This window comes from Cricetulus griseus, chromosome 8 (assembly GCF_003668045.3).
Source record: "Cricetulus griseus strain 17A/GY chromosome 8, alternate assembly CriGri-PICRH-1.0, whole genome shotgun sequence".
Taxonomy (NCBI): Eukaryota; Metazoa; Chordata; class Mammalia; order Rodentia; family Cricetidae; genus Cricetulus; species Cricetulus griseus.
Window position 1 is genome coordinate 36156109 of NC_048601.1, and position 22493 is coordinate 36178601.

Here is a 22493-nt window from a genome sequence, read left to right on the forward strand (position 1 = left end):
ATGACCTGCCTATCAGTGGAAATCCTTGCCAGGTAACCATGTGCATACCAGCACAAAGAGGATCTAGTCCATTCACCCATTTCTCTCCCTCTCTCTTTGAATGAGATACCAGTCTTCTACCCTCACCAATACAAAGATAACATCACACAATTCCACTCATACCCAGTGATAATGCCTTGCAGACAAAATAGCAGCACTCAGTATCCATGATGACCTCTGTACAGGTCTTCAGCCCTACCCCCACCCCTTCCTTGTTCTCCCAATTTCCGCCATGCATTTCTTACACTGTAGAGTTCTCTGTAGTCCCTACAGGTAGTTTTCCAAACCAAACACTGGCCTGGATTCATTTGGAATGAGAGTTTACACTTTGTACAGAGTGACTTGTTCTTTCTATTAAGCTGTTCTCGGGTAATACTGAGTGGAAACTCAAGAGGGAAAAATGTCAAAGTGAGAAATGGATTGAGAAAAATAAACTATTTTCCAAAATAAAATGAAAACAAAACCCCCCAAGCAAATAGAGCTTTTTCTATGCCCAAAACATCACACTGGTGAGCTCCATGTTTACAGAATTCTTGAGCAGCACTTCTTGGACTCAAATGATTTTAAGATGGAAAATTCTCATGAACCTTTTCTTATTCCCAAGAAATTCCAAAAGCCTCAGTTTAAGCCCTAAGAGCCTAAAATATTAAGTCCCTGTGCTGGCTGGAAGGAGCCTCAGGTTGAGGAAATACCTCCATAAGATCCAGCTGTAGACCAGACTAATTAGTGATTGATGGGGGAGGGCACAGCCCATTGTGGGTAGTTTCACCCCTGGGTTGGTGGTCCTGGGTTCTATAAGAAAGCAGGCTGAGAAAGCCAGGGAGAACAAGCCAGTAAGCAGCACACCTCCATGGTCTCTGCATCAGCTCTTGTCTCCAGGTTCCTGCCCTGCTTGAGTTCCTGTCCTGACTTCCTTTGGTGATGAATAGCAAAATGGAAAGTGTGAGCTGAATAAAGCCTTTCCTCCCAACTTGCTTTATTCATGGTGTTTCATCCCAGCAATAGAAACCCTAACTAAGGCAGCTCCTACATGTGCTAAGAGTGGGCACAAATCAGTGTCAAACTGATCATCAAAAAGGTACTACTCCATAACAGAAATTAATTACAAAAAAGTAAAACAGAAGATCAAGGACAGTTGTCTACATTAAAAGGAAAATAAAGAGAAAGTGGAGAATAGCACATAAGACTTATCTTAAAGACACCCTGGAAGATGACAGTTAAAAATTTGTCAAACTATGAATTACAACCCTTTCATTTCTGTTAACAAGATCACTGCACAAACACAGAAAGCAGTGAACTTATGGGCCATTCTGTGAGCCCACTTCTACAGCTCCTTATCCTATAAAGAGAAAAGTCTCTAATTCACCATTTACTAATAGCATGAATATAAAATGTTTGTTTAGTGAAGGGACTGGGAGATGGCTCTCCCAGTTGGTAAAGTCTTGCCAGACAGCATGAAAATCTTTGTGCTTAATCCCCAGGACCGACATAAAGAGCCAGGTAGAAGCACAGGCTCATAATCCCATTGCTGGATGGAGGGGAAGCAGGGACAGATTCCTGGGATTCTATGGTCAGCCAAAGGCCCCTCTCCCCCCTCCCCCCATACATACACACACACACACAATTACACATGTGCTCACATACCTGAACACATCCACACACAGAGAATAACTAAAATTCATTCAAGTTCATGCATTAGTCCTTAAATGATTCATCTCATAAGACAAAACTTGGTTTTTAAATCAAAAACATCCATCATGACATTTAGGTTCAATAGGCAACATAATATGTATTGTAAAAGGCAGCAAGACCCAGACTGCACCTGGAAAGCACAGGAATGAGGTCATGATTTGTTAAACTTTTCAAACATATCCCATGAGCATATGGTAACAAAGTGAACTGGCACACATTTTCCAAGGATAATCTTGGGGTAGGGGGAGTTTCTCTCAACTTTGCTCCATAATTTTATTTCTAGGTGTTTGTCTTTCTTAGATAACCTAGAAAAAATACAAAGTCTCCTTTTTTTCCCCAAATGCCCAAAACAATTTGTCAGGATCTTGACTAAAGTATCCCTATTCCCTCATCCCCACAGGGAATGGCTATCTAAAATTTGAATATTGTCATACAGTGGGGCAACCATGTAGCCATTAAAAGTGGGAACAAAATATTCCATTTTCTCACAATAAAGTGAGAAACAAACAAACATCACTGAAATAAGAGGAAATAGCATATCCCCACCAATGGTTTAAAATCTCCCTGAGGGTGTGTGGGTGCGGGAGAAGAGAACACAAGATGACTACGACCAAGGTTAGTCTTCAAAGAATAAGGTTCAGGGATCAGAGCAGTTAATATTCTTTCCCTCTCCTGTTCATGTTTATTTTGGAATTATTTTCTTATAGCACTCATTTGGGTGATTTTTGCAGCTACATCTTCATTTGTCTCTGTGGCAAGTGGCTTGGATATTTTTTAAAGCCACATATTTTTTACGTTTTCTCTAAAGGTCTTGCCAAATGAAATACCAACTACTCATTTTCCTTACACAGTGGATTAGGGACTGTTTTTGATTTCAAAGAATAAAATACTCCATCCCACAGTTTCTGGACAGCTGACATTACCATGTGCCCTAAACAAGATCAAGGTGAACCCTGTTATAGTCACCTGTTATTTCAGAAATAAAATAAGCATTGTTAAATTGGTGCAGATGGGGCACTGAAAGTGTGGGGAAAGGTTATTAATGTAAGGTCAATGAGCTCTCAATGATGTAATAGGATACTGAGTTAAGGATCCAGAAAATAGATACTCACATCCCAGGCTTTAAAAAAAAAAACAATAAGATTTGTCACTCCTCTGCTTGGCTTAGGTCAAATAGCTTAATGACATGCTCATTGTCAAAATCCAAACAGTATGAGCAACCATTTCAAGGTCATGGGCAAACCACTCTCAGAAAACATTAGCTAGAACCTTTATAACTAACATTGTGATATGAAGGTGAGGTTAACTCATCTGGCCAAGAGGCTTCTGGGAAACCAGGACCTAAAGAGTCCAACAAAATGCAGTTTCTGTTGGAAGAGTGAGCACACAGTAAGCAGCCACTAGATGTCATTCTCCTTCAGAGGGCTGTGCACATGGCTTACCCCAGTCAAAAGGATGTTGAGTGGTCTAGACAACAAATTCCTTAAATGGCATTAATTAAAAATAGCCTGACCTCTGACTCCCGGGTGCTGCCCAGTAATTGACCAAAATAAAAATGAAAACCCACTGGAGACCAGCCACCAGCCCCCAAAGGCAAGGATGGCTTTGACCAAAATACTACATTTGAATGATTGCACCAAAACAGCCAGAAGATTTTGAGGCAAGGGGAAGAAACTCCAACTAAGCAAGATAATATGACCCACACAAAGTCAAGGCAGACCATCACCCAAGATGGAAAGGTCATGCCAGCCATTTCATATCAATTAGTTTCCCTTACATTAAAAAAACATAAATACCATAAAGGACATAATAATTGCCCACCTGCCTGTGTCTCTTGTTTCTTCTGTGTCTCTGTCTGTCTCTCTCTTACACACACACACACACACACACACACACACACACACACACACACACACACACAGAGTTGAGCATTTTTAATCACTTGTGAGATTAAAAAACAAAAGTAAAACCTATTTTACCCATCCCAGTTGCAGCGTAGAGCATCAAAAACAAGTGCTCATGAAAAAAAAAAATGCATAGATCGCAGGTTGCAAAAGGCACTAAAGACTCACATCTGGCTTTAGCCCAGCCATTCTGAGTTGCTGGGGAGCATATGCTTTAAGCCTTAACTGAATTAGCTGCCAGCATAGTTTAAAAAGCAAAGTACTACACACAGAAGCATGGATTTCTATCTTCACTTGTCAAAGCAGAAGTCATATGTAGCTCTCAGTCCACCTTCCCACACAGCACTGCGGGGGGCGGGGGCTGGGGGTTGGGGGTGGTGGCTGCTTCCCTTGGGCATGCATGCACAGGAACCCCACATGCAACACTGCCCTCCTAGCCCCTTTTATTCTTGTTGGCTTCCTGTTAGTCAAGAGGAGTATGAATCTGAACCCCTGCAGCAAAAAGCACAGAAGAAAAGAGAGCTCAGGATGTACTGCTAAGATCTCACTGAACAGAGTGATCTTCATAGCAGAGATGCAAAGGCAGGACAACTAAAGACACATGGGGCTTCCACAAAGATCATGCCCCAGGTGTCTGCACCCAGTAGCGCTCTCCTCAGAGCAAGGAGAATGAAAGGACCTTTCCCCACCCCTTCAATGAGAGGCCTGTGCTCCTGTCACTGGCTTGCAGGAGTGGGACTGGGGTTCTGATTGGCACAATGATTGGAAGAGGAGGAGTGGAAGAGGAGGAATGGAGCTAGTGACACACAGCAGACAGGAGTCAGGCCAGCTGGTTCCCATGAAACATCTGGCTCAGTCCTGTGCAACAAGCTGTCATTTCGTCCCACACAATCTTATGGCTGCCTAGACAGTCACCTGGATTAAGAGGCAACTGCAGTTTTCAGAACCCACTTGACACCTCAGTGAAAGCATAATTGTGTGTGTTTCGGCAGTACTAGCACCAATATGTTTTTCCCCCGGAAGGGCGGGTAGTGCTGAATGAAGAAAAGAGTATGCTGTCTGTTTTAGGTGTGTTATGAAGACACTACTGAGAGCTGCTGGTCATTTTGAAAAGTCCCCCTGGCAGACAACATCCCAAGTATTACCTGCCTCTACCAGTCAAGCCCTGCAAGCCCTGATTCCCTTGTCTCCCAGAGCAGCTGTCACTACACATTAACTTAAGTATACAATGTATTATGTAACCTACCACTTTGCTTTTGTTTCTGCATTGTAAGTTATTTTTAAAAACTGATACCTAAGAATTAGTTGCACATTTGCAAAATTGTACAGTATTTTCTATGGGGATATAGCAATGAGCCTGTGAAGATTAAGTCCATCATGATTACTGTGACAGTGACATAATTCAGTCTTTCACACAATCTCTAGCCCAACATCATGATTGCTGTGACAATGACATAATTCAGTCTTTCACACAGTCTCTAATCCAATATCATGATTACTGTGACAATGACATAATTCAGTCTTTAACACAATCTCTAGCCTCTGGGCCTATGCTTCCATTCTTTCTTCTGCTTTGTTAATTCCAGGAGATGCCTCAGACTGAGGGTTACACATTATTTCCGTCTTCCTCCAGGAAGCTTTCCCTGACCACTGTGCCCCATACTCTTAAACAGTAATGGGCAGTTTGCTCTGTATTGCCTCTTTATTAATTGTAGGGAGGCATTACCTCTTCATTCTTTATTTGCTAGGAAGCTTCTAGATGGTTGAGGATCTAATACTAGTACAATGCCCAGTCAGCCAGTGTTTCTCATGTGCCTCCTCTGTTCCAGACACTGAAGGCAGGATTTAAATGAGTCCACCAGACCCAAGATAAATGATAAATAGCTATTTATTAGGGGAGTATGTAGGGGAAGTTGTAGCTACGCCTACTTAGGGGCTGGCTACAGGTGTGCCTCACCAGGCTTGTGAGGGCGTGGTCAGAGTGACGTAGTGTGACTGCGTTTGCTGTTTCGTGTACTTACACAGACAAGAGTAAATAACCATCTCGGTCTTCCTGCTCCAAAAGATACATGCACTCTCTGCCCTTCTGATACTCTCCACAACACAAGAGAGTAGAAGCCAGCCCCTCCTGTACCTTATAACGGGTCACAACTGTATCTGAAACCACACCCAAAGGGTGTGGTCACCACCACAAATTCATTGGCAAGGCAAGATGCTACTACAAGACACCATGAGAGAAGCAAGGTGTGAACAAGAGATGATGCCGAGACCTTGTACGGCCGCCATTTTAATGAGTGACAAATAATCAGGGAACTTATTAAGCATAATTACAGACTATAATCAGCACTGAGAAAGACAAACAGGAAGCTAAGTGGAGAAAACCAGGAAGCATGTCTAGGAGGAGTATACAGGGAACACTGCTAAAATGCCAGTGACGCTGAGAAGGTGACAGCAAAGGTCCTAGCTGAAGAAGAGCCTGGCTATGGAAAATCTAGACAGGATTATCTGGGAGTGGAAAGGTCATGTGACTGGGATGAGTGTGGGCTGCACAATAAAGTGAACAAATCCTACTATAATAAGATGGCAATACAAGGGCTCCAGAGAGAAGTTCAGAGCCCAGGCAGGGACAACCATACATGTAAAACAGAAAGAAGTCTGGATTTCATTTCTGGTAATTCGGGAGTCGCTCTATGTGTTTCACACTGGTCTCAGTAGGAGCTGATGGAAGTTAGGACCCTGAGCAGTGGATCGTGCCTGGAACACAGAATCCTTGTTGGAACAGCATATGCTGAGGGAAGGACTCCCTTCTCAAAACTTCAACCTCAATCAAATACAAATGGTTATGACATTGCCACATCTGAGCCCAAACAGCAGGCTGAGACTGGAGACTTTTTGAGCTCTTCCAGCGCCTAGCAACCATCTTCAAATTAGGACTAAGTACCAAGAAGCATCGTGTCTAAGTTTCTACTGCCTACTTCCTGAATGCCTAGTCTATGTGAATCCTGGCTGCAGACACCAGGGACTCAGCAAAAAATCAAAAGTGATACAAGTGCCTGACCCCATACAGTTTACATTTTAAGGAGACAAACAAGAGATGTGGAGAAAAATAAGACCAGTCTGAGGAATGGGGTCTTCAATAATAATGTTACACTGGATCTATGTCAGGATCCCCTTCTACGCATCTCATAGACCTTAGTCTACACAGCCTAGCCTCCAGGTGTCAGGTACCAGAAGGATGACATCATAGTTTTATAGGATGAGTGTCTCAGAGAGGCTCAGAGACTTGCTGTGGCCACAGTAGATCAGCAGTACTGTGAGAGCTTCTCTTACATGCCAATTAATATGATAAATGCAATGATAATGGTCAAAATTTACAAGAGAATGGACAGAAGCTATTAAGTAGTAATTGGGTGACTGGTGGTGCTCATCATAAGATGTGTGTGTAGCCTTTAGTGTGATTCTCACATCTTCCTTTTAAGGTAGACATGACCATTGTGTCCATTTTATGGGTAAGGAGCAGAATTAGAGGAGCTGTATGATTTGCTCAAGTTCAATGTCAATGAGTGGTAGAGCCAAGATTCAGTTCTATCTGCCATTCTGCCTCAAGCTACTCTTGGAAAGTCTGGGGTTGGAGTGCCACTTCCCTGAAAAACATCTCAAGGTGGCTATACTCTATCTTTCCTTAGATATTTTTTTTTTTTAAAAGAAAGTCAGGAGAGTGGAAAGATAGTTCTTCAATTAAGAGCACTGGCTGCTTTTGTTGAATCTCTGGGTGCTAGTCCCAGCTCAGAGCCATAGGCAACTCTAGCTCCAAGGGATCCAAAGCCCTTTTCTGTGTACTGTACACATACATGGTGCACAGAGACATATACAGGCAAAACACTCAGATAATGAAGATGAAGAAGAAATTTAAAAGTCAGCAGATGGCTTTTCAAATTATGCTAGAGGCTGATGTAACCAATCCTTCTCCAGCCACCGTCAGCCACCACCCAGGTGACCACTCAAGACAACCCCCCCATCACTGATATCACATCTCCATACATACATGCAATTTGTTGAGCAGCACCGCATCTGTTGTGCTGTTGGCCCCAGGCTTAGCAGCTTTCCAGAACTGTTTCTGTGCAGAGTATCGATTCATAGGACATAGCTTGAAGAGGCAGTCTAGAAAGAAAAACAAAAGGCAAAAGCTGTTACTGGGGATGCATATATGGCTGGCCTGGGAAAGACAGTTCTAATTATATTCTACACGTAAGTGTCGGTACAAAGCCCATTCACAAACTTTGGACTGAAAATTTCACCATCACTGTGTTAAGATACAGATGAGGAAACTTGGGTTTACAGAAAGGTAATCAATTGCCCAGTGTCACCAAAGTGGTTAATGGCAAATCTGGAACAACATGGCAAAATCAAGTTTTCTTAATCTTTCTCCACAGCACCATCCAGTCAAGGCCAATAACTCTAAAGCCAAAAAGTTCCCACTATATACACAATGTCTATATGGATCTTGGATCTTACTGATACTTTTTAAGTGCAAATAATAGCCTATCTATAGCTTATTTGAAAACACCTCCTAGAGGAAACGTCTTTCAAGTGTCACATGCATGATGACCCTCTGGGTACAGAAATTTCAAAACCAGAAAAATTCAAATTGAGACCAATAAATATGCCCCTGTCCTCTTTGCGATCAGTCCATCGCAAATGCTTCCAGTTAGCAACCCTGGGTTTGTGTGACTTCATTACACTGTCCTATGCAGCATGGACAAGTGGTTTCAAGATCTCTGCAAAGAAATTGATGCAATGACTGGAGCAGCAGAGCAACTGAGTAAACAAGAGAAAGACAAGTGTGACCCTTCTCTTACTCTTCTTGTCACCCACCCCAAAGTAAAAATAATGACCTAGTCAGATCTGAGTAAAAGTCACCCAGAAGGTAAAAATCATAAAGAAAAACCCTGAACATACTGTCTTCTGATGATGAACCTTACCCTAAAGCAGCTGTAATGATCTCAGTGGGAAATGACCTTGACAAAGCCACACTGAACATTGGTTTCAGCAGGTGCCATTGTCTTGGGAGGTCATGGAACCTCTGGACAGAAGGCCTATGTGGTGGATGAAGACCACTAGGGATGGGCCTTTAAGGGTTCCAGACTGACCCACTACTTGACCAAATACTCTGCTCCCTATCAGCTGGGATGTGAAAGAATTCACTGTAAGCTGCAGCCGTCTCAGCCCAGCCATCATGCTCTCCATGATTGAGGCATTGGCATTCTTTGAAATCAAAGGACAAAACAAATTCTTTCCCTCTCAAGTGGTTTCTGTGAGATATTCCCTTACAACAACTAAAAAAGGAACTAAAATAAGTCCACAAACTGTGATGAGGTATAAAACAACTCTGTGGCCATTGTGACTGACCAGACAGGACATTACTGTTTCATCATCATTTTCTCACTAATTGCTATAGTCCTGCTTATTTTTAAAGCATATATTGAAGCTCAGTAACACACACACACACACACACACACACAAACACACACACACACACACACACACACACACACACACACACATATATATATATATATATATATTTAAGTATACATTTATTTTAAAAGAGTTATGTCCCCCAAAAATCCAAAAGGCTGGAGGTATAGCTAAGTAGTAGAGCATGTGCCTAGCTTGAACAAGCCACCCAGAATAACAACAACAGAAGTGCAAAAATAACATCCATGGGAAATTAAATTGGTTTTTAAAACCAATACCACCAAAACCCATTTTGACATACTGGGTATTCAAAGAGTATAATAGAGAGAGTAAAATGAATGAACTTGAAGCAGATGCCCAATTTGGAGAAATCACACCCTTGAAGTACATCAGAGTAGACAAATCACTTATTCTTATCTCATTAAAACAGATTCTCTAAGAAGGCCTTCTACCATAACACCTTCATATTATCTTATTCAAACAGTTACCTCAATGTAGAAAAATTCATATACTGCCCTGCAGTATACAGATGGAGTTAAGACCCGAATGAATGTATATTACTGACATAGACACAGTCATGTCAAGGGTCAATGCCTCAGGCAAGGCTCAGAGGGATGGAAAAGCCTTACTGTGATCTGAGTACAACTGTTGAAAATATGTATAGAAAATATTCACCACAGCTTCACCCCTCCACAAGGTTTGACAGCCTGAGGATGGCTCCTTACAGAGACTGCTCCTGCAGAGATGAGCTGCCCTGCCTACTCTTAACTATATGAAATAACCACACCTCCCTGCTTCCTGAGTGCCGCAGCTTTCCTTCTGAGAGCCCAGACCAATCAACCCCAGCTGGTCTATGTGTCTGTGTGTTTGTCATTTCTTTGTTTCCTAGTCACTCTAATCAGGTCTAGTCAGGGCTCTCTGAAGCCATGTAGCACATAGCTATGTCCAGTTTATAAACACCAAAACCTTATAATTTAGACAGCTCTTCCTTCTAGTGAGAGTCAAAGAATTTTCTCTATAAGTTATACTTACAAATACTCCACATCAACAACAACAACAAAATCTTTTAACTGTGGAAGCGAAAGGGATTTTCTCCATTTTACAATCTCACCAACTCAGTATTTCTATCTGGTCACAGATAGTTCACTACAAGGTAAACATAGGAATGTTGAAATCCATCTTTACCAAGAATCTGATTCATCTGCTGAAAGTAATTTTCATTACACATGAAAGGCACTACCCAGGTCTTTAGAGAACAAAAGGCACGGCAGGAAACCAGCTGAAAAGATAAGGCTGCTCTCTGTGTCAATTATGAAAAGGATAAGTCATGGGCATTTATAGAATCAGTGGAAAGGGATGCCGTCACTTAGAGATTGTTTTCCTGCCAGCATGATGTATGCATACTCTCCATCCACCCCCTGAATAACCACACACTGGTCAGGATCAAATGCCCTGTCTCCTTCACACGATCCAGGGGGCATCTAGGCTAAACCAAGATGACTTCCTTAAGTTACCATTCCCCACCTCACGCCAAACCCCTTCTCTGGAACTGGACCTGTGGCCTGGGCACAGGTTACAGAAGCACTCTACCATGCAGCTACATCCCAAGAGATCCTCTTACCTCAGCCTCCTTTACAAACAAGCACAGCTAACCTATCACTTAAAGAAAAGAAAATAGTCCAGAAACATGTCACCGGCACTGTTAACGTTTTTATTTATTCATTGGGAATTTCAGACACATACATAACATATTTGGTCACATTCACTTCTTCTTCCAACTCTTCTCAGATCCTCCCCAACATCCACGTCCCAACTACACATCCTTTTCAAATGTGTGTGTGTGTGTGTGTGTGTGTGTGTGTGTGTGTGTGTGTGTGAGTGTGTGTGTGTATGTTTATGCATGTGTGTTTGGACATTTGTGCAGGTGCCCACAGAAGTCGGAAGAGAGCCTCAGATCCTCTCCAACTAAAGTTACAGACCCACATGAATGCTGGGAAACAAAGAACCAAACTCAGTCCCCTGGAAGAGCAGCAAGTGCCCTTAATTGAGACATCTTTCCAGCCATGCCCACCACTACTACCACCCCTGTTCTGCTTATGTTTGTTTGTTTGTTTGGTTGGTTGGTTGGTTTTTATGACCCACTGGGTTTGATTAGCAGCACTAATTTTAAACATACAACTTACTTTAAAGACGAATGGAACTTAACAATTCCAATTTTCATCACTAGCAGGATATAGAAAATAAAATGGCCTAATTTTTTCTAACATATTTCATATGCCAATAGTTTGGTGCTATACATTACCAAAAACTAAACAACAACAAACAACTTGACTGATGTGAGAAACAGGCTGAATCCATGATGCTAAGGGGTAAAAAAGCAATGCAAAGTACTATCTTAGTATGCTGTAGTCAAGTTACTTAGGAAACAAACAGGTTCTACCACACAGGTTCAAAACTCAGGTAACTTCATCTAAGGGTGAGAGCAGGAATTTAAGCAATGCACAACTGAAAGCCTTGAACAACTTCCTTACTAACTACTTTCCTTGGATGAAATGTAGCATTGCATAGGCTGAAGCATATTTACAACCAACTGTCAATGTAAATATAAGAGATGCTAACACACTAGTAAAGGAACCAGATTAGCCTTGCTGATTTTGCCCCATCTTCCTGGTTGCCTAGCAACGGATTCAAAGTGAAAATTAAATTAAGCATCCAAATATAATATTAAAGTACCCTTCTGGAATTTTGCAATTCCATGGTTCCATGGTGCCCTTTACTATTTGGATGGCACAGCAAAGCAAAATTAAAGTTCTTCTGGGTCCCAACTCTGTGCTAAGTATAGAACTACTCAAATAAATACAAGACACTCAGTAGCAGAATATATACATATAATCTACAAGGAGGGAAGTGAGCATGTTTGTGTGTACGTATGTGTCTACACATGAATACACCCACACATGCTGTGGTTTGGTCTCATTCCAAAAATATGCCACAAAGGAAATCTTATATGACAGGTGTTATTTTAGGCCTTTGAGGAATAAACTAAATTAAGCTTTCAAAAAAAAAAAACAGTTAGGAATATTCCTAAACTTTAGCATATGCCACACTGGGTTAGGAGAGGAGAACTCAGCTGAATTGAGGGGTTGGTAAAATGTTCTAGGGCTGGATGAGCTAGACACCAGAGGGAAGAGGGTTCAGGCATCCTCAATGGCTTAAGTGCATTCTAGAACTGAGTTGGAGAAGAAATGGTGAACCCCACTGTAGATGTGTTAATTAGGAAATAAGGACTTGGGGTTCACACTTAAGAGAAAATGGAAGCCTGAGAAGCCACATATGTGCCTCTAGCCAACTGGAATTGAATAGAAGGGAAGAAATAAGTGTTCTTATCAGGGACTACATCAAGGAATAAAGGTGGGAGTCCTTGCCTTGATCTACCTACTACCCACCTACCCCATGGCTGGGAATTTAAACTCCAGCCTAGGTCCCTAGGGAAGAAGCCTAGGGATAAGACTGCTGCTCAGCAAAGGTGCTGGGTTAGTGATCCAAAATGTGCTATGATTCTGGACTCTAGAAACAATGGCTAGGGGAGGCGGGGGGGGGGATCTTCTGAAGATGCTTCTAGTTCTCAGCTTCTAGACATCTATCTGTAAAATCAATTACTATCTAGTGAAGCACTTGCTATGTGCAGATACTGGATACTGAAAACAAAACAGCAGTTCCTTAAAACACTGTCAGTGACAGTGACAAACTAGTCAAATAGACAAAGTAAAGCACACCAAGTTCAAATTAAATGAAGCAATGAAAATGTAAAGTTTTGCAATTCAATAGCTTCCTGTTATCCTTTGCTGTGTGCACAGAGTGGCAAGAATTAGAGGCAAGAACTGTCTTGGGACACAGTCTGGTTGACGGAGAATCAAAGACTTCTACAGGCCATCAGCAAAGCATCTCCAGAGCCAGCACATCTGAAGGTAGACCTAAAGGGCAGAACAGGAATGTGATGGACAATCTCCACTGCTAACTTGATGGGGATCTCCCAGGAGACAAGCCCCCGGGTGTGTCTAGGAAGGAGTCTCTATGTGCAGGGAGGGATCCTGGACTGAGTAACACTGAGAAAGGGCAACAGATGGAAACATTCAAATCTCTCTGTTTCCGGGCTGCTGACGCAACATGACTATCCCCCACCATGCCTTCCTCACCATGCTGGACTGTAGCTCAAACATGAGTCAAAATCAATCCTTCCTTTTCTAAATTGCTCCTGTTGGGTATTTTGTCACAACGCCGAGACAAGCAATTAATACAAGAGGAAACACTCTGTAGGGAAAGCATTACAAGCAGAAGACATAAAAAAATAAAAATAAAAATAAAAGGCCCTGAGCTGGGAGGGAAATGATGTTTACAATCTTGAAAGAACAAGAAACAGGGGACTTAGGATGATATCTCAGTGGGTTTGACCACTTGCTGCGCAGGCATGAGTTAGAATCTCCAACATCTATATTTAAAGGAAACACAGACAGCTAGGCATGCCTATAACCCCAGCTTGTGCAGCTGATGAAAGGTAGCTCCGGGAGTACCCACAAACTCAAAGCATCACACACACACACACACACACACACACACACACACACACACACACACACACACACACACACACACACGCTGACACAGAGTGAGTTATAGGAGCTGTGTCTCTAGACACAAACAAAAGCTATAGCATGCAGGGTATCGGAGGCCTGGGGTGGGGGGGGGAGCATCTGAGTCTTGGAAAGAGGAGTGGGAAGAGACAGAGGGCCTTAAGCACACACAGAAAAACTTGGCCTGCATTATACTTATATGGGAGCTTTTGTTGTTGTTGTTGTAAAGTTTACTTTAGCTTCCGTATGTGTACTTGTATGTGCTTGTGTGTGGGTATATGCATGTGACTGCAGGTGCCTGGGGAGGCAGGAACACAGCATCAGATCTCCTGGAGCTGGAGTCATAGGTGGTTGTGAACATTCAGATATGGGCGATGGGAACCAAACTTGGCCTCTCTGCAAGACCAAGGCCTCTCTTAAGCACTGGGCACACCTCTAGCCCCTATGGGAGAGGTCTTATACTTCATGGAGTCTAGGTCTTATTCTTTGTGGAGCCTAGTAAGAAAACAGCGACTAGGCAGGAACAAGTATTGGAGAAAGGAGTAGAAATCAAGGGTTTTATCTGGACTGTGCCAACATTGGGCTGTCCATAAAACATCCCAGAAGGAATGTTGAGTAATGAGCAGGTCACCCAGGAAGCAGCATGCAGAAAATGCCGAACAACAAGGAGGTCAGGAGAAGGCAAGGGATGAGGAATGATGGAAGGAGGAAAAGTCATAATTGGAAATGCATTGCAGCTGCCCATCAGAAACTAGGGACATCCCAGCCTCTCTACTAAAAATCAATAAAATACATTGATTTGAGATTTATAAAAACTTGAGCTTGATTAATGACTTCCATACTAACAGAATAAAGTCCTTTGGTTCCATCTCCAGGAAAAAAAATGAAGGAAAATTTTTAAAAAATTTAAATTCAGTATCATCTATGAAACCTAAATTAGTCTTCCCATAAATGAATATGGAGAGAGGAGGAGGACAGAACTTGACAGATGAAGTGGAACAAAGCTTGTATTTCTGCTAAGGAAAACCAACAGGCAGTTTGCAGAACTCCAGGAAGGTTTGGGAGCTGGAGGCTGCAGACGTCGAGTGTGGTACAAGTTAGGTAGGGGGTTTCTCAGGAAGGATGGACTGAAAATGTTTAGAACAGACCTTGATGCGAACCACCACCATACAAACACAGTCAAAACAACCAGGACTTTCCTAGAGGAGAGTCTATGTATAGGGTGTGCTAGCAGGTGGGGGTGGGCACAGAAGTTCTGTAGCTTCACACACCACATGTGATGAAGGAGTAAGAGATGGAACTAGAGATAAATGGATCAAATATATATGTACAAATGTGATGGAGAGATATACAGGCTCTCACTAGCCAGGACCTTCTCACCAGGTGGAAATCTAGAACAGGAAATGCCAATCATGGTATTTTGGGCCAACTTTAGTCAATTGCATCCTGCCTGTGTATGGCTCATAAACTAAAAAGGGTTTCACATTTTCACATAATCAGAAACAAAAATCATAGTATTTTATCACATAATATGTAGAAGTCAAATTTCAACATCCATAGAAAAGATGAATGACTCTCACCAACAGAAACGTTTATGAAACATTTGTTCTCTTGTTATATAATATCCTCAGTTTTGCCTATTGAACTGCAAAGCTTAAAATATCTCCTGTCTGAAGGCTGAAAGTTTACTCAGTGGATAAAGGCATTTACCAGCCTAAAGACTTGAGTTTAATTCCCAGAACCCAGGTAAGGGTTAAGAGTGGGAGGAGAGAATCAACCCTTGAAAGTTATCTTCTGACCTTTATATACACAGTAAATAAAAATACAAATATTACTTTAAATAATATTTCCTGTCTCATCCATTAGTGGAAATGTATGCTGACCTCAGACCTGGAGGCTCCTTCTGAGAAGACAAGTAAAGCTCCAGAGAGATGCCCTGCCTAAAGTCCCTCATGAGAGAGGTGGCTTGCTATTTGATAATTTGTGAATGAAACTAACTATTCGAAAGCCTTACCATCTCGTGTCTTTCCATATCTAAAGCCACCCAATTATCTCCTTCAGTCTCCCCTCTTCCTATCTGTTCTACAGGGATGATCAAGATCAGCAGACATAGGAAGCATCTCCCAAGGCTACACAAGGTACTTGACAACTGAGAAAAGCAACTAACTCTGAAGAAACAGGGAAAACAGAAAGAATGGATGGGAGAAAACAACACTATAGTCAACAGTCTCACAGGTAAGACTGGAAATTATCATGTGAAATATGCATGACACCTTAATATGTGACAAAGGAAAGGAATTTAAAATGAGGAACCTGAGATACAATGACAATGTGGTTTTTAAACATGATAAGTTTTGGAAACTAGGTTGGGAGACTTTCTCCAAAAGTAAAAACAGAGAGAAGAGGAGAAAGGAACTAGTAGATAAAGCCCACTGAAAGTGCAGAAAATTATTGAAGAAAGCATCATGGGACTGGAGAAGATGACTTTCTAGGTTGGGGAAAAAAAACTCACCAAATCCCTACATATGGTGTGAATCCATACTTATGGTGGAAACATTTTAGATGAATGGGGAAAAGTATGCTTGAGTCTTTTAGCAAGGGGTGAGGAAAGCATCAACTATCAAACAGTAACATTAACAATATAATAACGATGATAGTAATAGTAATAATACTACCACCAGACACTTCATATTAACTATCCTGGGACTCCGTTCCAACCCAACAATGTCTTTAAAATATTGACTTAATAATGATTATCAACCTAGAATTCTGATTGTGCTAAATAATTAAGAAGGCTTGAGAGCCAAGTCTCCAGTCAGGAAGCTGCTGGAGGGTATGTGCTACCCAAAGATGGAGACGGCATTTTTTTGTGTTATGTCTATCCACAAAGAGGTATAATAAGCACATGAGCACAGTGCTTGCAGAGGCCAAGAGGCATCAGCTGCTTTGGAATTGGAGTTCCATGTGGTTGCTGAGGAGTCATACATGAGTGCTGGGAAAAGACATTTTTATTATTATTTTTATTTTAATGTGTATGAATATTTGTTTGAGTGTATGTTATGTATGTTATGTACCATCCATGTGCCTGGTACCTGGTTGGAAAGCGGCACTGGATGCCCTGTAACTGATGCCCCATAACAGATGGTTATGATCTACCATGTGGGACTGGAAACCAAACCCAAGTCCTCTCTGCAAGAGAACAAATGCTCTCAGTTACTGAGCCATCTCTCCAGCTCTAGGGAAGACATTTAAAAGCTAGTTATTTGGTATTTAAAAGTTGGCACCATAGTCCAGCTCCATTTCTGTGGCATGAATTCAATGTTTAACTCTGGATATGAATAGCATAAACAGCTATGGTAAAGAAAGTTCAATACTTCCACCAGCAGCTGGATGAGGGCTATCGGGTGGCATATAAGTCAGTCATCAATCTCATTATCAGGGGAGGGCATTTAAGGCTGGTGTCATCTGTGTAGATCTCCAGACATTTCCTTAGTGCCTGATTTCTCTTTAAACCTATAATGTCTCCCTATATTATGGTATCTCCATTCTTGTTATCTTCTATTCTTCCCCTGACTCAACCTTTCTGCTCCCTCATGTCCTCTGCATCCCTCCTCTTCTTCCCTTCTCATTCTGCTAGCTCCCTCCCCCCTAATCCCGTGCTCTCAATTTGCTCAGGGGATCTTGACCCTTTCCCCTTCTCCAGAGAACAATGTTTGTCTCTCTTAGGGCCCTCCTTGTTTACTAGTTTCTCTGGCAGTGTGGATTGTAGGCTGGCAATCTTTTACTCTATGTCTAAAATCCACATATGAGAGAGTACATATCATGTTTATCTTTTTGTGATTGGGTTACCTCGCTCAGAATGGTTTCTTCTAGTTCCATCCATTTTCCTGCAAATTTCAAGATTCCATTGTTTTAAAAGTAGAAGCCGATACCCACAACTAATCACTGAACTGAACTGGAATCCAGTTGCAGAGAAGAATGAGTGATGGGCAAAGGGGTCCAGACCAAGCTGGTGAAACCCACAGAAACAGCTGACCTGAACATCGGGGAGCTCTTGGTCCCCAGATTGATAGCTGAGATACCATCATGGGACTGATTCATACCCCAGGAACATGGGTTTTAGTGAGGAAATCTACAGGACCTCCTGTAGTAGTTCAGTACTTATCCCTAGCATAGGTGTGGACCTTGGGAGCCCAATCCACATAGAGGGATACTCTCTGAGCCAAGACACAGGGGTGGGCCTAGGCCCTATCCCAAAGGATATGATAGACTCTGATGAAACCCTATGGAAGGCCTCACCCTCCCTGGGGAGCAGAAAGGATATGTGATAGGTAGGGTGTTAGTTGGGGGGGGTAGGGAGGAGGGGAGGGAGTGGGAACTGGGATTGACATGTAAAACAATCTTGTTTCAAATTCAAATAAAATAAATAAATAAATAAATAAATAAATAAATAAATAAATAAAAATACTCAATGGGAAAAAAAATAAAAAAGTTCCAAAGCATCACATAGTGCAGGGCCCTGTCACTGTCACAAGCTGAAACAAAGAGACCAAAAGTCCTAAAGTCAGTATGGTGCTAAGCACAAAAGGGAAAAGATCCATACTGCAGCCTTCAGAGAGAAAAGGGGCTCAGGAAATACTACAATTATGTGTGGATTTATACACATAAAGAAAAACAAATCATTGGCCCAGGAAAAAGGTACACATTAAAGTCATGCTCAAGAGTAAACAACATACGCATAGTCATAAAAGCATAAGACAGAGTATTAAGTTGCATAAATAAAGTGTCAATGGGATCTAGGGAAAAAGAAACAGGAGTATCATAAAGCCAATGTCGCACATAGTAGCAGTAGGTTGACAAATGATATTTAAAACAGATTAACAATCTACAGATACCAAAAAATACAGTGGTAAATACCAGCCCAAAGAAAATGTTCAAGTATTTCAAACATTGAGCTATTAATTATTGCTGTTGTTTGCTTTTTATCAACATTTGATAAACATAAAATCCATCCACATGAATCAATAGACTCAATCAATTCAGAGTGATCAAATTAGTGCCATTTAGTCCATTTGCGGCATTGTATAATTGTCATAGCCACCTCCTTTGTAATCATTGTCACTGTTTCTCAAAGGAAACCCTTTCCCTACTGTACAGCTGTCCCATCTATGCCCCATATTTGAATTTTTGGAGGTGGTACATGTGTTAACGAAACATTTAAGCTTTTAAATTAATTCTGAGTACTCAGTTGTCCACTGGTTCCTGGGAGATTACTTTACCTTCCAAATATAGGAGATGTTCTGGGGAGATGCAATAGCAGGAGCCCTGGCTCTCAGTTGTGGTGGCTGGAAGGCGACTCAACACTTTCACTCATGCATCATCAGTGATCTCATGAGGCAAAGTAGCTAAGACATAGTGTTCAGCTGAGCCCCGAGAGAAGCAGCGACGTCTCCGAAGGTGCCTAGGTACCTAGAGTTTCTGTTACCAGGACTTAAGGTTGCCAGGATTTGAGTCACTCCATGCCCCATCCACTGGTTGAGTCAATTCAACAAAGACTCTTCCAGAGTTTGTGATCCTTAATAACTATCTCACATGACCAGCAAGATAAGCAATCAACAAGATATCGATGTTTAAAAAAAAAATCCCCATGTAAGGGCTAGGAAAATGGCTCCAATGGTGAAGTACCTGCTACCTTATACTTAAGAATTGTCCCAAATGAAACCTACTACATGAATAAGATTAATGAGGATGGGTTTGTCTTACTGCTGATTCTGCCCTCCATGCATTCAAGAAGAATGGGCAAATAAAATCAAGGAGAAGATACTCAGGGTAGAAGGACATCCTCAAACTGCAGTGCACAAAACTAACCCTTTGTTCAACAAAGGCCTTTCAGTGAGCAAGTCATTAACGGCAGGTCACTATAAGCGGAAGCCGTTTAGACACTGTTGTGTCTACTGTATGCTAATCACATTTCCCAAGCTGTGGCAGCAGCTTTTTGAAGTGAAGTGACATTTTCCAACTGGGAGTCCCAAGCAAACCTGGTCTGCAAAAAGTGTAAACATTGTTATTAGAAGATGAAGGACAATGACATACTGCTTTTTCCTTTTGAGACACTCAGATGCCTTCTTCAAAAAAAAAATTCAAGATGACACACTCAAGGATGATACTTTCTGCCTTTTGTCACCTTTCCTGTGTTAGAAGGACCATCTTTTACACAACCCCTGGCCTCTGGCTGAAGCAATTTAATTTTTATTTACCATTATATTTAGATTGGTACTGGCCCAGAGAATAGCAGCTCCTAATCAGCTGAGGCTGCTCTTCCCCATTGTAGAAGACAACAGGGACCAAAGTTTCCTAACCAACAGAATCCAAGGTCTACACTTGTGTAGTCAGATGCTGTATCCTGGCCTCTACAACTGGGGAGATGTCCTAGGATTATAGCCTAGTAACGATCGAGTGGAGTAGCAAGGTCACATAACCAGAGACAGTAGAGTCCCATCAAGAAAGGACAGAAAGGGAGTCACAGGACCAAAGACAGTGTCCCCTTCCAAAGAGCAGAAACATCACAACTGTCACAACTCCATTGCACCCAAGGTTCCACCCTCTCTGCTGAGTGTGCAAGCTACTCAAATTTTTAATTTTTGGCCAATGCTAGTAATTCTTTATTGTTTGCAATCATGATTCCTGGGTGATTTGTGAATGATAAAAGACAGTTCACTGTGCTGACAATGAGACCAAGCACAATGCTTTCACCTACATCAAAGAGAATGCCAACTGTTGTTATTTTAAGGCCCCTCAGAGACAGGTTCTGGGCCTGCCTCTGCTACTCACTGGCTGACCAATCTCCAATCTAAATTTTTCCGGTCTTCAGGTCTCCCTTCAATGGGACTGAGCATCCCTTGGAGAGGGCAGAGCCCCATTCATATAGAATCTTCAATGCAGTGTTCTGTAACAGAACACCCTATTCTGTGCATCCTAAAATGTTGAATCCACTTTATCACACAAAAGTTATATAATTTTGGGGAAAATTATCCTCCTCTCTTTATATTTAAGTTTCTTATCTATAGGGCTAATCACAGGTTAACTTTCAAGATGAAATTAGCTACTTCACTTAAAGTCCTTTAAACTGATCCTAACCCAGAATGATGAGTCAATTAAATACCATCGCTATGATACAGTGGGCAGGCAAATGGCAGTCACGCTACACTGAGATGCTGGGAGGCCATGCTGCCCTAAAAAGCAAACTAGTGTCACACAGAACAGCAGGAATGGATTTCACAAATGTTATTTTATTTTGAGCAAAAGTTGGCAAAGCAGTGACAACAAAAAGGAGTCTGTTGGTACAGAATGAACTCATTTATATGAACTTCCAGATGAGGCAAAACTAAGTTAGAGTGGTGGTGTCAAACAGTGGTCACCTTTGTTGGGGAGTGGGATGGTGTTTGGAGGGATTAAAGGCTTTGGGGGAAGCCAGTAATTTTGTCCATATTTAAGTATGGAAATGAAATGAGTATGTACATTTAATCAATGATACATTTGATATACACTTGATAATATTTACACATACATATTTATAATTAGATGCATGCATACTTACATACGTATATGAAAAAACCTCAAACAATGAAATATTTCTATGGTTTCATGAAAAGGAGGAAGATCTTGCTGATAAGGAAAAGTAAGAAGAAAAACAAAATTTCCCCTGATGGAAAAGGTCAAAAGTGTCTGATTTCTATCACTAGAAAAATATGCTTTGTTTGCTCAGGGTTCAGGGTTGGGAGTGGGAAGGGGAAAGGGAAGGGAGAGAGGTGACATCACCAACTTCCCTTGTGGCCTCAGTCATCTGTGTCACCCACAGGACACTCAGGCAATGCAGCTTTCTTGGTCCCCATACCCAGCAGCCCAAAGGGGCTGCAACAGAACACAGGCATGCTTTCCTGGGTTGTGTATTCTACCCAAACAGCTGGACCACATTGAAAGGCAGCAACTTAAGAATGTCCTCTCTAATCAAATAATACAATGTCTGGAAATGGCTTCAAATTAATCAGGGCAATAGAGCAGGGGTTGGCCAGTTACTGTTGAAAGTGGGTGTGGCATGTGTGGAGATTCCCATGCTACTGTTCTCCCAATCTACAGGCTTCAGTCTTTGTATAATATAAAGTTTTCAAAACTTTGAAATTTATTTTCAAGCTTAACACTTTTTAACCAAACCCAAAGTATTCACTCAGTTCAAGGGCTGTTATTGTTCTTGTTTGTTTTCAAGTTTGTTTCCTAATTCAGCACAAAGGGACTGAGAGGAGACATGTCTTCCATGTGAAAAAAAAGAAATGCTAGATGGATCTATCCAATAAAACATCTGACACATTGAGAATGGGGGGTGGGTTGAGGAGAGAGAAAAGTCAGATTTGTGATACAAACAGCATGGTAGAATTCGGGTTAAAATCTCTTGCTGCATAGAACTCACATCCTGAGCACTTCTCAGAGTCAAAAAGCAAATAAATCTCACTGCACAGGCCTGATGTTTCAAAAACCACAGTCCTAGCCATGACAGGTTATAGCCACAAAAGGGCCTTCAGAAGGCTTGAGGCGGCTGGCATGAAAGGAGTTATATAAGCTACTGGGCTGGTCATTCCCAGTCTCTGGAAAAGTACTTTTTACCCAGAAAGTTCCACTGCACAAAAGGAAAGTAGGCTGTTTCTGCTCCAGTGATGTGCTATGGCTTTCACTCAAACACATTAAATATCTGCTC

The 22493-nt window shown here is 41.7% G+C and overlaps 1 protein-coding gene across 12 annotated transcripts in view; it reads right to left on the bottom strand.

Moving 5' to 3' along the window:
• The window catches only part of Itpr1 (inositol 1,4,5-trisphosphate receptor type 1), a 342412-nt gene that overhangs the window by 211493 nt on the left and 108426 nt on the right, over nucleotides 1-22493 (bottom strand). For all 12 annotated transcript variants that reach the window (XM_035448428.1, XM_035448429.1, XM_035448427.1 and 9 more), the window contains one exon: nucleotides 7681-7796. In XM_035448428.1, the coding sequence (XP_035304319.1) occupies nucleotides 7681-7796 (116 nt within the window). The remainder of the gene's footprint in view (nucleotides 1-7680; nucleotides 7797-22493) is intronic.